The sequence below is a fragment of the Pieris brassicae genome, chromosome 12, assembly GCF_905147105.1.
Source record: "Pieris brassicae chromosome 12, ilPieBrab1.1, whole genome shotgun sequence".
In the NCBI taxonomy this organism is placed as follows: Eukaryota; Metazoa; Arthropoda; class Insecta; order Lepidoptera; family Pieridae; genus Pieris; species Pieris brassicae.
The window spans coordinates 123,798-137,093 of record NC_059676.1 but is presented as its reverse complement, the minus strand read 5'-3'; the positions used below and the strand labels follow the sequence as shown (position 1 = coordinate 137,093).

General features: G+C 55.1%; 1 protein-coding gene across 1 annotated transcript; it reads right to left on the bottom strand.

The window, feature by feature from the left end:
* Positions 1 to 5,427: 5,427 nt before the first annotated feature.
* On the bottom strand, positions 5,428 to 13,210 carry LOC123717413 (histone H3-like centromeric protein CSE4). Its single transcript, XM_045673397.1, has 2 exons — positions 12,673 to 13,210; positions 5,428 to 5,974 (listed from the first exon to the last, which is right to left on the bottom strand). The coding sequence occupies exons 1-2, from the start codon at positions 13,073 to 13,075 to the stop codon at positions 5,508 to 5,510; spliced, it is 870 nt and encodes a 289-aa protein (XP_045529353.1). The 5' UTR covers positions 13,076 to 13,210; the 3' UTR covers positions 5,428 to 5,507.
* Positions 13,211 to 13,296: the final 86 nt, after the last annotated feature.

Sequence of the window (13,296 nt, the reverse complement as noted above, 5' to 3'; positions counted from 1 at the left end):
ATATAGCCCTTGGTGGGGGCTGCAGGCGCGCGGGGAGACTCAGTCTCTACCCGCTGCGCGCAGCCGATGGGGTCGTGTCCGGAGTGTCAAGTCCGGGTGATGAGGAGGGGGCCAAGGAGTAGTCTCGACTTGGCCCTGGTGTCATGATCGGTGGTATCGGGCAGCTAGCGCGGCTCGCGGTCAAGCACCGCCGGGTGAGACCCCCGGTTGACCCGGGGGAGGCCCAGCGAGGCGACCAGCGGTCGAAGCCGCGTTTGTTGCCCTGGTGTCGTCGGAACCCGCGGAGAAGAGCTCACGCGGGTACTTGTATTGGTCGGGCGGCCTGGAGTGCCACGGCGCGATGTTGTGGAGGTGAGGATGTTGAGAGGCGTCTGCTCGATCAAACATCCTCATCGCGAGCCGTGCGACGAACTCGTCGATCGACTCCATCCGCAAGTCTCGCGCTATGGTGGCGTTCCTCACGTAGCGTGGTGCATGTACAGCGCACCGTAAGACGGTGTTTTGTACGGTGCGCAGTCTTCGGCGGTTGGTCTCCTTGGCATAGGAGAACCACGCCGGTGCCGCGTACGTGAGGTGAGGGCGCACATACAATTTATGTAGCGCGAGCTTGGTGCGGAGAGGTAGGTTGCCTGTGATCAGTGGGCGAAGCGTATGCGCCGCCCACTTGGCTCTCCCTACAGCCCTGGAGATGTGGGGCGTCATGGTCAGACCCCGGTCTATGGTGACCCCTAGATAGGTGACCGGCGTCTTCCACGGCACGTCTCGATCCAGGAAGCGTAGGGGTGGTGGCAACCTACCCCGGCCGAAGACAATGGCCTGAGTCTTGTCCGGGTTGGCGGCGAGTCTCCACTTGTCCAGCCACTCTGGCAGGAGGTCCAGAGCGCGTTGGAGTTTTTGGGCAGCGTGCGAGGCCCTCAGCGATGACGCCACGTACGCCGTGTCGTCGGCGTAGAGGGCGAGTGTGCACCCCTCGGGGCACGGAACGTCGTCGGTGTACGTGGTGTAGAGCAAGGGCGATAACACGCTACCTTGCGGGACGCCCGCCGTGATGGGTCGCGGTCTCGACGCGGCCTCTCCCGTCGCAACGAAGAACGTGCGCTCGGTGAGAAAGGCGCGGAGCACGGCGACCATTCGGCGGGGCAGTGGAGACTCGATGAGCTTCAGCACGAGGCCGTCGTGCCAGACACGGTCAAAGGCCTTCGCCATGTCCAGCATAACGGCGGCGGCCCCCTCCTTTTTGTTGAGGGCCGAGGCTGCAGTGAAGAGCACCCTCGTCAGCTGCAGCGTCGTGCTGTGCTCGCCGCGGAAGCCGAACTGTTCGGGCCTCGGCTGCAGGTATTGTTCGATCCTCTGCAGCAACAGCCACTCGAACAGTTTCGACTGCGTCGAGAGCAGGGTGATGGGTCGATAGCTCTCGGGTCGGGAAGAGTCCTTCCCGGGCTTCGATATTAGGATCACCTTGCCCTCTTTCCAAGATCTAGGGAAGTGCGTGTACCGGAGGATACCCGTGAAGAGGCGCGACAGCGCAACTATCCACCTCATGGGCAGATGGCGCAGCGCCTCGTGGGTGATGCCATCCGGTCCCGGTGCCTTCCTGGGTCGCAGTCTTGAGATCCTCTTCCGCACTTGTGACGGCGAGAAGAAGATCTGGGCTTCGTCGGTAGAGATCGGGCACGTCAACCACGCCTCGACAGCGTTCACCACCTCTGCCACGCGCGTAGGGGACGTCGCGGGGTTCGGCGAGAACTGACGCTGGAGGTGTTCGGCGAATATTTCGGCCCGATCTGTGTCATCGTAAGTGATGGCGCCGTTGCTGTCGCGAAGGGGACGCTTCGGCTCTGGAGTCCTGTAGAGACGGCGGCAAAGTTGGTAGAGGCGGGTAGGCTCTGTGGTGGCCTCTCCCAGTGTGCGCTCCCATGTGCGCCGTTCGTGTGAGACCAGCTCGGCCTTGACACGTTCGGCGAGGCGATTCAGCTGCGTTTTGAGCGCGGGGCAGCGGTTGCGCTGCCATTGCCTCCTGAGCGCGCGCTTGCGCTGAATCAGCCTTTGCACATAGGGTGCAAGGTCCTGGCAGGTGATCTCCGGCGTGCGCGTTGAGGTCGCTGCCGCCAGAGCTGCCTGGAGTTGCCGCGTCATGGACTCCGCCATGTCGTCAACGGCGCCTGTCGAATCCGGTGGGCCGGGCGCAGGGGTGTCTTCCATGATGGACTCAAAGGTGTTCCAGTCGGTGACCTTCCGGGTGCGTGCGGGCGGGGATGGAGCCCCCGCGATGAGGCACAGCACCGGCTGGTGGTCCGACTGGTATTCGTCCATCAGGACCTCCTGCGCTAGGTGGAGGTCAGGCCGGTTGTGCACCACCAGATCGATGGTGTCCGGCCTGTGGGCGGCTATCCTAGGAAAGTGGGTGGCGGAGTCAGGTCCGCACACCAGGTAGCCGCGCTCTTCGGCGTGGTGCAAGAGGCGACGACCTCGCGCGTTCGTGACTTGGGAATGCCGGTGGGGCGCAGGTGTGTCTCTGAAATGAGCGCAACATCTACGTTGTGTGTACGTAGGATGTTGCGCAGGTAGGGACCTTTCCCCCTAAGGCCCTCGGCGTTCCAGTGTAGGAGGCGTAAGATCATTGTTGTTGGTGTGTGTGTCTTACGCCTCGACTGCGCGGCCGGCGTCCTCCATGGGTCGGGGCAGGCGGAGTCGGGTAGAGGGCGCTCAACAATGAGTTGACCGCCCTGTCGACCGCCTCAGCAATCGCCGCCTCGCTGAGGAACATCTGGCCCCTCAGAGGGCCCCCGCTGTGGGGGCGTGCGGCGCGCTGTCCGGCGGTCCTGGAGGCTCCAGCGGCTGGAGCGGAGTCAGGAGCGGCCCTACTGGGGCCCTCCGCGAAGTGCGCGGAATTTTCCGCGCGCGGGGGGGCGGGGGGTTGTAACCCCCCCCGGCCTCTTCTACCTCGGGGGCGCCTGCGTTGACCTCTGGGAGGCTCCGCAGGGTACGAAATTAATTCCGCATCCTCTGGGTGTGCGGCGCGCTGCTCATGGGCGCGCCGTTCAGCCTGCGCATGCATGCGCGGCTCTCCTCCCTTTGAACGCGGCGCCGCGGGTCCCGCAGCGCGAGCGCCACGCGTACCGCGCGCACCGCGCGCATCATGCGCACCGCGCGCGTCCGCGGCACCCTTGCCCCCTGTGGTGTGCGCCACCGTGCCTGCGCGCTTATTGCGCGCCTCCTCCTTCAGCACCGGACACGTGCTGTGGTTAGCCGTATGCGCCCCCTTGCAGTTGGCGCATTTCGGCGTGGCCCCCTTTGGTAGGGGGCAGTCGGCAGAGTGGTGTTCCTCCCCGCACCGCACACAGGCTAAGGCCCGGTGGCATTGGTGCGAGGAGTGCCTAAATCCTTGGCAGCGGTGGCACTGAGCGGGGCCCCTTTTGCCCCGCCAAGATTCAATGGTGACCCCCGGTATACACAACAGCTCCTTTATGTTGTATATAGCGGGGGTGAGGTCGGGGGTGCGGCGCAGGATAATTAAAAATATGCACCCCGGCCTGCCCCTTCTGGCACGTATGGGCTGAGCGTGCTCCGGCTCGAACCCTAGGTCGCGCAGCTCCGACAAGATGGCCTCGGGCTCCGTGTCCGCCGGAATGCCTCGTAGCGCCACCTTCAGCTGCCGCTCCGCTGGTAGGGAGTATGAGAAGTAGACGACTTTTACGCCTTCACTTAGAAGGCGCCTGCGGGTCTGCGCTAGGTACTCGCACATAGCGCGTGCGAGCCCGTCTGTAGCGAACCGGCCTATGATTGTTTGCGCAACAAAAAGCGCATCCAACTCATAGCCGGCGCGAGGTGAGACGGGCTGCAATGGCCGCAGGTCGCCTTCTAGGTAGGCCAACAGCTCTTCAGGGTCGTGCCCGTGAGCGTGGCTATGATCCTCGCCGTGATGAAAAACAACACCGGTACTCACATTTGTTGTTAGGTGCATTTCTGAGTCCGGTGGCGCCATCGATGTCGAGGGGTGAGGTCGGTGCGGGGTAGCCGTATAGGTACTCTCGTCGTCCGTATACCGCGACGAGAGCTGCGACTGTTCACCACCACTTTGTTCGATGAAAACTGCACTTTCACTACCACTTTCACTATGTACCGCGAGGGGGGCTCGAGCGCCAGCCGGGCGCGAGTCACCTGTGACCTCGGGGTCTGCGTGAGTTAGTGTGGAACTGTCTAAAAGGCCCGCTGTAGTAAACACTGCGGGGGAGGGGTTGTGGGGGGCCGGTTCGACAGGGTGTCGAACGGCAGTATACCGCGACGAGAGCTGTTCACTAAGAACGACTTTTTCGCCCGGTTTTTCGTCTCCGGGTCCCGGGGCTCGATCGCTACGCGAGCGAGAGCCACTCAAGGACCGGTTGCGCGACGAACTTGATTTCGGCGGCGACGACGACGGCGGCGGCGGTAACGCGGCTCGACCGCGAGAGCGGGAGCGTACGTTGGCACGCGGGCCGGACGCATCGCGACGCGGTTTTCGCTCCATAGCTGGAGCCGGAGTCTGCCAGGCACAGCCTGAACACCTCAGCTCGGTCCGCACATGCGCATCCTCCGGTGAGACCCGCTGGTGGGAGGCCGGACTAGGCGCAGCGCTTTCTTTGCTTCGGCGTCGGCGTAAGTGGGTGCAAGGCGGATCCTCAACGGCGATTGCTTGTGTTTTTAATAGTAAAAACTACGGCAATACAGTATTAGAGAGGCTCGAGTGCACTGTAAAGGCAGAAGACCGTACCATAGAAGAATGCCCGAACCTCGAATATATATAAGTCGGCAGTTGTCCGAGGGGCGCGGGGGGGAATCGGTCGGTTTGTAGAGATATTCGTCCTTTAATGTTATTTTCGTTGTCGGTTACGTATGTATAATATATAATAACTACATAAATAAGCAAAATGAACCCTCCAAATATGTCTATTATATTATGACAAACTACAAACGGTAAAGACGTAATACGCAAACAAAAAAATCAATAAAAACAATTAACAAAATTATTAAACTGAGTTGACAAGAGTCAACGCAACGCAACCTTAAGTGGTGCCATAAATATGTACTTAAATAATAAAAAAAATATTTATTATTGTGGGCGTGAGGTACTTATTGTTTTCTAAGAAACAATGTAACAATAGTGTAAAATATAGACGCATAATAGAAAATAATATATATATATATATATATATTTTTTATTCTATTTCTTTTAAAACCTGTTTGTTACCGGACAGACGGTGCGATTGGTCTGTTTAGTCAAAATTTTGTAAATCGTAAAACAATTGATTAATAATTTTCTATCAGTTCATTACTTTTTTTTTTATTTTATTTTAAAAGTTTTACGTTTTAATCGTTCGACACGTGATGTCTGTCTGACTGTGGCACTACTGTTGAGTGTGCACAATTAGATGCATCATTTGAATCATATGCGGCCCTGAAAAGGGCCTTTTGTTGTAGTAATAATAATAATAATAATATGTTATGTTATGTATACATATTACGCAAAATTAAGCACGCTCGCCGCGAATGCGTCTCGCCAGTTGGATGTCCTTGGGCATGATCGTCACTCGCTTGGCGTGAATGGCGCACAGGTTGGTGTCCTCGAAGAGACCCACCAGATACGCCTCGCTCGCCTCCTGAAGCGCCATCACGGCGGAGCTCTGGAACCTGAGGTCGGTCTTGAAGTCCTGCGCAATCTCCCTCACCAGACGTTGGAACGGCAACTTGCGGATCAACAGCTCGGTACTCTTCTGGTAGCGACGGATCTCTCTCAGCGCGACGGTGCCGGGCCTGTAACGGTGAGGCTTCTTCACGCCGCCGGTGGCGGGAGCGCTCTTGCGGGCCGCCTTTGTGGCGAGCTGCTTTCGCGGCGCCTTACCGCCGGTGGACTTACGGGCTGTCTGCTTTGTACGTGCCATTACGACGACTGCTCGAACTCGCTCACTAACTAACTCAACTCTAAAATTATACGATCACGATCGACACGTCCGTCGCGTATCAACTGTGGTGATGATATAAACCGCGTTCACGCTTTTCTTTATGGAATCTCGCTGTTGGCCTTATGGGCCTTTACAGCTCAGCTCGGGCTGTTTTGGCGAGCGTAGCTCGGCCAGAATGGCGTTTTATCCCGCGGCTAGCGCAAGGGCGTCTCCTGTGAGACTCGAACCTCGGCTTGGGCCGTCGCGGGGCGGTCAATCGCCTGAAGGGCAGGACGGAAGCACACTGGAGTGAGCGAAGTGCGAAGTAAAGGTCCTCGCCTTCCCCGGTGAAGGCGGTTTTTTACCCTAATCTGTGATTGGCTATTTTTATTATTGGCCGCGCGGGCGGCATTTAATTTATTGTTTGCTACTGTAATTGGATCGTCCGGATCCGTTAGTATGTGTCGGGGCCTCCTACGGGCCTTTTTTGTCGGGAAGGGGTAATAGTTGATGCTATTACGCACCAGCGGATTGGGATGGTGTTTAGCCTTGTCAAAGTGGCGTGTGGACGCCAACTTCATCCATTGGGCTATGGTAGGGAGCTCCAGGTCATGGTGGAGATCGACGTTTCTCACATAGAAGGGCGCACCGGTCGCGATTCTCATGAATCGCGACTGAAGCACCTGTAGTCGGTGTATATAGGAGGGGGCACAATGCGCAAAGACTACGCTAGCGTATGTCATGCACGGTCGGATGCAGGCCTTGTACAGGGTGACCTTGTGTCTTAGAGACATTTGACTCCTTTTATTTAGGAGGAAATGAAGGCGAGAGAGGACAAAATGTGCCTTCTTGCGAACGGCGGCTATGTGCTTTCGGAAAGACATGCCACTATCGAGCGTGACTCCTAGATATTTAACGGACTTTTGCCATGGAATGGCTTGCCCGTATAGGGTTACCTCTGTCTTGAGGTGAAATTTATCCCTAGCGATAGCACCGGGGTTGCCCCTGGCAAAGAGAACTGCTACGCTTTTCTCGGGATTTATTTGGAAGCCCCATTTCCGAAACCATTCGCCTAACGACGTGGTAGCGGTCTGGAGTCTGTCCACAATGACACCTCTATCTTTATGGGTGGTATAGAGAGCGGTGTCATCGGCATAGAGGGCTAGCTCCACATTGGGAGCCCTAGGGATGTCGCCGGTATACAGCGTGAACAGAAGGGGCGAGAGGACCGAGCCCTGAGGGACTCCGGCCATGATGGGGCGAGGAGACGATAACGTTCCTTCTACGCGATAGCGCATTGAGCGGTCGGACAAGAAGTCGTGTACGATATGCACGAGTCTTAGTGGCACATTAAGGTGGTAGAGCTTGTAAACCAAGCCGTTGTGCCAGACCTTGTCGAAAGCTTTCGCTATGTCGAAGAAGAGCGCACCCGTGGCTCTCGGTTTCAGGGAGCTATTCATCCCGGAGAGGATGTGCTCCGTGATTCGATGGACTTGATGAACGCACGAGTGGGCCGGCCTGAAGCCAAACTGCTCATCGGGAATGAGCCCCTTATCTAGGGCAAAGTCTAGGAGGCGCTTTTTAAGTACCTTCTCGTAAAGCTTGCTAAGCGTATTGAGAAGGTTGATAGGGCGGTAACTGGTGGGGTTGTTACGGGGTTTGCCTGGTTTGTGAATACCAATGACAATGGCCTCTTTCCACTGCGCCGGGAAGGTGCAGTTTTCAAGGAGGCAATTGAAAATGGACACTAGTAGGCATATCAGATGGGGCGGGAGGCACCGGAGGACCTTGTTCGAGATGGCGTCGAGACCTGGAGATTTACGAGGCAGTGAACTCTTTATTAGAGTTTTGACCTCGGCGATCGACGTAGGAGGGAGCGGCTCGGGAGGGAGGGGCAGTGCTACGATGCGTTCGACCTCGCGGTTCACGTGTTCGACGTGCGCCGGGTCGCTATGATCGAGATACGGGGTGCACTGCTCCACTAGGTTGACGGCTAAGCACTCGGCTTTTTCGTCGTCGTCGAATGCGTCAGGCAGATTTGGACGCTTGAGAGGGGGCATGGACGCCACCGTGTCGGTTTTTAGGGAACGCGCGAGAGACCAATAGGCCGTGTGCGAAGGTGACAATTCGCTGGTAAGACGGTCCCAGCGTTCGTTTCTAATTTCCCGCATGCGCTCTTTGACTCGGCGCTGCGAGGCGCGGAGTGCTCTGCGGTTTTCGTCGGTCGGTGCTCTGGCGAAGGCGCGAGTCGCCGCGTTCTTCTCGGTCAATAGACGCCTCGCGTCCGGGGGAAGCTCCCAGCGTTGAGCGAACTCATCTGGGACCTTCCGGGACGACTCGGCGACCTTGGTCTGAATGTGATTAGTGACCGAGGAGATCGCGTCTAACGCGTGAGCGGACGAGACTAAATTGTCGGGGACATTTGGGAGGGCAGAGGTGTCGGCGGGCTTGAGGGCCTCGTCTAACTTCTGCCAGTCGACAATGGACTTGAACCTCTTCTCTCGAGTGTTAGGAGGGCCGAATTCAAAGTGAACCGGGAAGTGATCCGAGTCTAACTCGTGTAACGTCTCTACGCTTCGCGGCTGTAGTGCCACGTTACGTAAAACCGCTACGTCTATGACGTCCGTTGAGAGAAGGCCGTTGCCTGTTATGCCACGGCGAGTCGGTTGTATGGGGGCAATGACGTTGAAATTGAGCACGTCTATAAGCCTATTGAGGGCTAACCCATTAGGGTTTTGTTTTGAACTATTCCAGTCCCCGTGTTTGCTATTGAGATCCCCGACTAATAAGACCGAGGGGCCCATCGCAAACAGGGTTCTGAGATCGCTCTCTAGTATGTCCTTGGCGGGAGGGAGGTACACCGACGCGATAATAATCGGCTGATGGCCGGTCATGGCTACGCGCAACACAGAGCACTCTATATTGGTAAGGGAGGGCGGGTCTAACGGCGAGCAGTGAAGCGCTCGTCTATAATAAATGAGCGTACCGCCTTTCGCCGTAGGTCGGTCGTTTCGCACTACGTTGTAATTTGCGAATCTGGGAGCGTGAACGCTGGGCTTGAGGAAAGATTCCTGTACTAGGAAAATATCTATTTGGTGGCGAACGAGGAAATCTCGAACCAAATCTGCCTGCGGCTTGAAACCGTTTGCATTGAAAGTCACCACGGACAGTGATCGGGCCTTGATCCTAGACGTGGTCGTAGCTATTGCGGTGTGGTGGAGTCTGCAAATTGTCGCACGGACTTAAGGAGCTGGACGTGCTCGATTACGAGTTGCTTCTTGTCTTCCGCGTTGTTGGCGGATTTGAAAGCCTCGGAGAAGGCGACAAGAGCGTCGATGTCTAGCGCGTCTACGATACTAAACGCGAGATTTAAGGCGTCGCGGACCTTTTCTGATTCCGCGGCGGCCTCAGCCGTGTGGCTGAGGGCTTTAGCCGGAGGGCTCACCTTGCGTGTGGGCCTCTCCGTTATGACGGGGGTCGGCGCCGGCGCCTGGGAAGGCTTTACGGCTGCCGATTTTGTTGGCAGAGGCGGGAAGGCCTCTGACGTGAGCTGGGGAGGGCCCTCCGTAACGGGGGGCTTGGTCCAGGCACTATTCCTAGGAGGTGGGGCCGGCACGTACGTGGGCTTTGCTCCCGCGCCACGACGGACCGCATCGCGCCCCGCCGTGCGCCCAGACGCCGGCTTATGCGCCTTGGGGGCACGAGGGCAACCGCGATAATTCGCTGGGTGGCCCTGTTGCCCGCAAAGCACGCACGCCGGCGGCTCAGCGCACGGAAGCGTTCTTTTGCAGTCCGCCGTGCCGTGGTCGCCTAGGCACTTTACGCACCGTGCCCTAGCGAAACAGTTACGGGCCGCATGCCCGTAGAGTTGACAGCGGTGACACTGTCGTGTGAAGGAGTGTTTGAGGGGGGTTTCAACCCTCAGCCCCGAGAGCTTGCAACACTCTCTCAGGCTAAATATCTTTTTCCCACTCGGGGTGGGATCGAGGACAACGAGTACCATGTCGTACTCTACCTTGGTTGTTCTCTTGAGCATGCGGAATACATCCCTTACGGGGTATCCCTGCTCAGTGAGGTCCGATTGGACTATCCCGGAGTCTATCTCCTTTGGGATGCCCTTAATGACTACCCTTAGGACGCGCTCCTCGGGTAGGGGGAAGGTGTGGCCACCGATACCTTCAGAGCGAAGGTATGAAGTTAAAAAGCGGTGGTGATCAGATGAAAAGACCTGAACGCAAAGGTTATCCCTTAGCGTTCGGGCCTTGTAATTTATCGACTTTGTGTCGAGAATTTTTGATAGGGTCGGCCAGGCGCCCTTGTCCCTAACGTATACGGGCGGGGGGGTTTTAATGCGGTCCGCGGGGGCGGGGGGCGCAGGTTTTCCCGATAAGAGGGAACTAAGATCCCTCTTCGGAGGGTTGGTGGCTTGAGTGGGCCTTTTGGCGGGGGGACCGCCGTTGGCCGAACGCTTCTTCTTCCGGCCGACGGTTTGAAAGCCGTCGCTCTCGGAAGATGAATTTTGTGCGGCTTCGTCGGCCGCTAACGCCGGAGTGGATTGGGTCGACATGACCGATGACGGGCGTGAATTTAAACCCGTCTCCTCATCGCTGGCACTTCCCACTTCAGGGAGTGGTGAGCGCGAGCGCGAGCGAGGGAGTGTAACGAATTTCGATGCCTTCGCAGAGGCATTTTTCTTCGCCTTACGCGGCGACGGCGATGGGGAACGCGGCGAATCCGCGGTTTCGGACTCGTTAAAAGCCCGCAAAGCGTCGGGGAAGCGCTCTTGGAGAAAGAGCAGTATTTTTCTTAAGTCAGGGGGTGGATCCCCGGACGCCATTCTGTTGGCGGGAAGCCAACAGTTTGACGGCGGGTGTGTACCTAGTTGCCTAAGTGTGGTGAGTACCTAAGCTAATGGTTTGCCCTAATATGTGGTGTGTCTCCGCTGGTGATAGCGGAGGTGAGGTTTGTCACCGACCTAACCAGCCCGTAGGAGATTGGGTATAAGAGCCCCTACGGATGTGACAGGACCCGTCCAACAGTGGACCTGTGTTTAGCCGGTTGCTAGAGAGTAGTTGGCGTACCTACTCCCCAATACGTGCCTACTAGGAGGCCCGGCCGTGCACAGGACTTGGAGGAAGCGGAGGGGCTGTTACGCGCCTTGAAAAAGGCACGGTGTATGCACCCCGGACAAAAACACTCCCGCACAAGGCGTTAACCCACAGATAACCGTTTGGCACCGTTAGGTGGCTATCTGAGGGCCGCAGGTAAACCCGCGTTCATAAAATGCAGCCTTCAACCCGATGTCCAAACACCGAAGACGCGAAGCGACCAATGAGAGGGCGGCAGGCAGCAAGGCAGCGATCGGGCTGACCAATGAGAGGGCAGCAGGCAGCAAGCAGCAAGGCAGCGGTCGGACAGCGCGTGCGCACTGTACAGCGGCAAGCGGCGATGACTCACACGGAGCGAGCGAGATGGCACTACAGCACTGATGACTCACACGGAGAGAGCACTGGAGCAGACGTCCGCACGGGTCGGCGGTCGGAAGCGAAGTCCTGAGAGAAATGCCCGAACCTCGAATATATATATAAGGCGGCAGTTGTCCGAGGGGCGCGGGGGGGGGGGGGGATCGGTCGGTCGGTTTGTAGAGATATTCGTCCTTTAATGTTATTTTCGTTGTCGGTTACGTATGTATAATATATAATAACTACATAAATAAGCAAAATGAACCCTCCAAATATGTCTACAAACTACAAACGGTAAAGACGTAATACGCAAACAAAAAAAATGTGTGCGTATACTAGTGTACACACGTAAGAAGTGAAACTTCTTTATGACCTTGATTTTCGAAAAATTATTGGTTAAATAATATTAAATTAGATAAAGTTTATAAAATGCTTTTATTATCATAGACATGAATACAAATAATGCAATTATTTCATTTTACCTTATTACTACAAAGATTATTACAGGATTTTATTGATTGTAATAGAATTATTAATATCATTGTTATCGTTATTATATATTTTTGTTATTAATGGCTTCGAATCTCTTCCAATCAACCGTGGTAAGGGTAAGAAAAAAATGGCGCCTAACTGTAAATATACAAATTGTATGTATATTTCTGTCTCATTCTTTCCCCTGGCTTCATCCTACACATTTTTGTATTTGTGTCTCTTACCTGTCGTTTTTTCGTTGCATCCGGTTTGAAATCACAACGATTCTAAAGAAGTTTCACTTCAAAAAAAACAATAAAAACAATTAACAAAATTATTAAACTGAGTCAACGCAACGCAACCTTAAGTGGTGCCATAAATATGTACTTAAATAATAAAAAAAATATTTATTATTGTGGGCGTGAGGTACTTATTGTTTTCTAAGAAACAATGTAACAATAGTGTAAAATATAGACGCATAATAGAGAATAATATATATATTTTATTCTATTTCTTTTAAAACCTGTTTGTTACCGGACAGACGGTGCGATTGGTCTGTTTAGTCAAAATTTTGTAAATCGTAAAACAATTGATTAATAATTTTCTATCAGTTCATTACTTTTTTTTTATTTTATTTTAAAAGTTTTACGTTTTAATCGTTCGACACGTGATGTCTGTCTGACTGTGGCACTACTGTTGAGTGTGCACAATTAGATGCATCATTTGAATCATATGCGGCCCTGAAAAGGGCCTTTTGTTGTAGTAATAATTATAATAATAATATGTTATGTTATGTATACATATTACGCAAAATTAAGCACGCTCGCCGCGAATGCGTCTCGCCAGTTGGATGTCCTTGGGCATGATCGTCACTCGCTTGGCGTGAATGGCGCACAGGTTGGTGTCCTCGAAGAGACCCACCAGATACGCCTCGCTCGCCTCCTGAAGCGCCATCACGGCGGAGCTCTGGAACCTGAGGTCGGTCTTGAAGTCCTGCGCAATCTCCCTCACCAGACGTTGGAACGGCAACTTGCGGATCAACAGCTCGGTACTCTTCTGGTAGCGACGGATCTCTCTCAGCGCGACGGTGCCGGGCCTGTAACGGTGAGGCTTCTTCACGCCGCCGGTGGCGGGAGCGCTCTTGCGGGCCGCCTTTGTGGCGAGCTGCTTTCGCGGCGCCTTACCGCCGGTGGACTTACGGGCTGTCTGCTTTGTACGTGCCATTACGACGACTGCTCGAACTCGCTCACTAACTAACTCAACTCTAAAATTATACGATCACGATCGACACGTCCGTCGCGTATCAACTGTGGTGATGATATAAACCGCGTTCACGCGCGGAGAGCGCCTTTATATATAAAATCTAAAAGAGCTCGGGGGTAAGGACGGGTGTGCCGTGCGTGAAAAAAAAGGGAAGCGTACCTATGTGAATGAAATTGTTTATA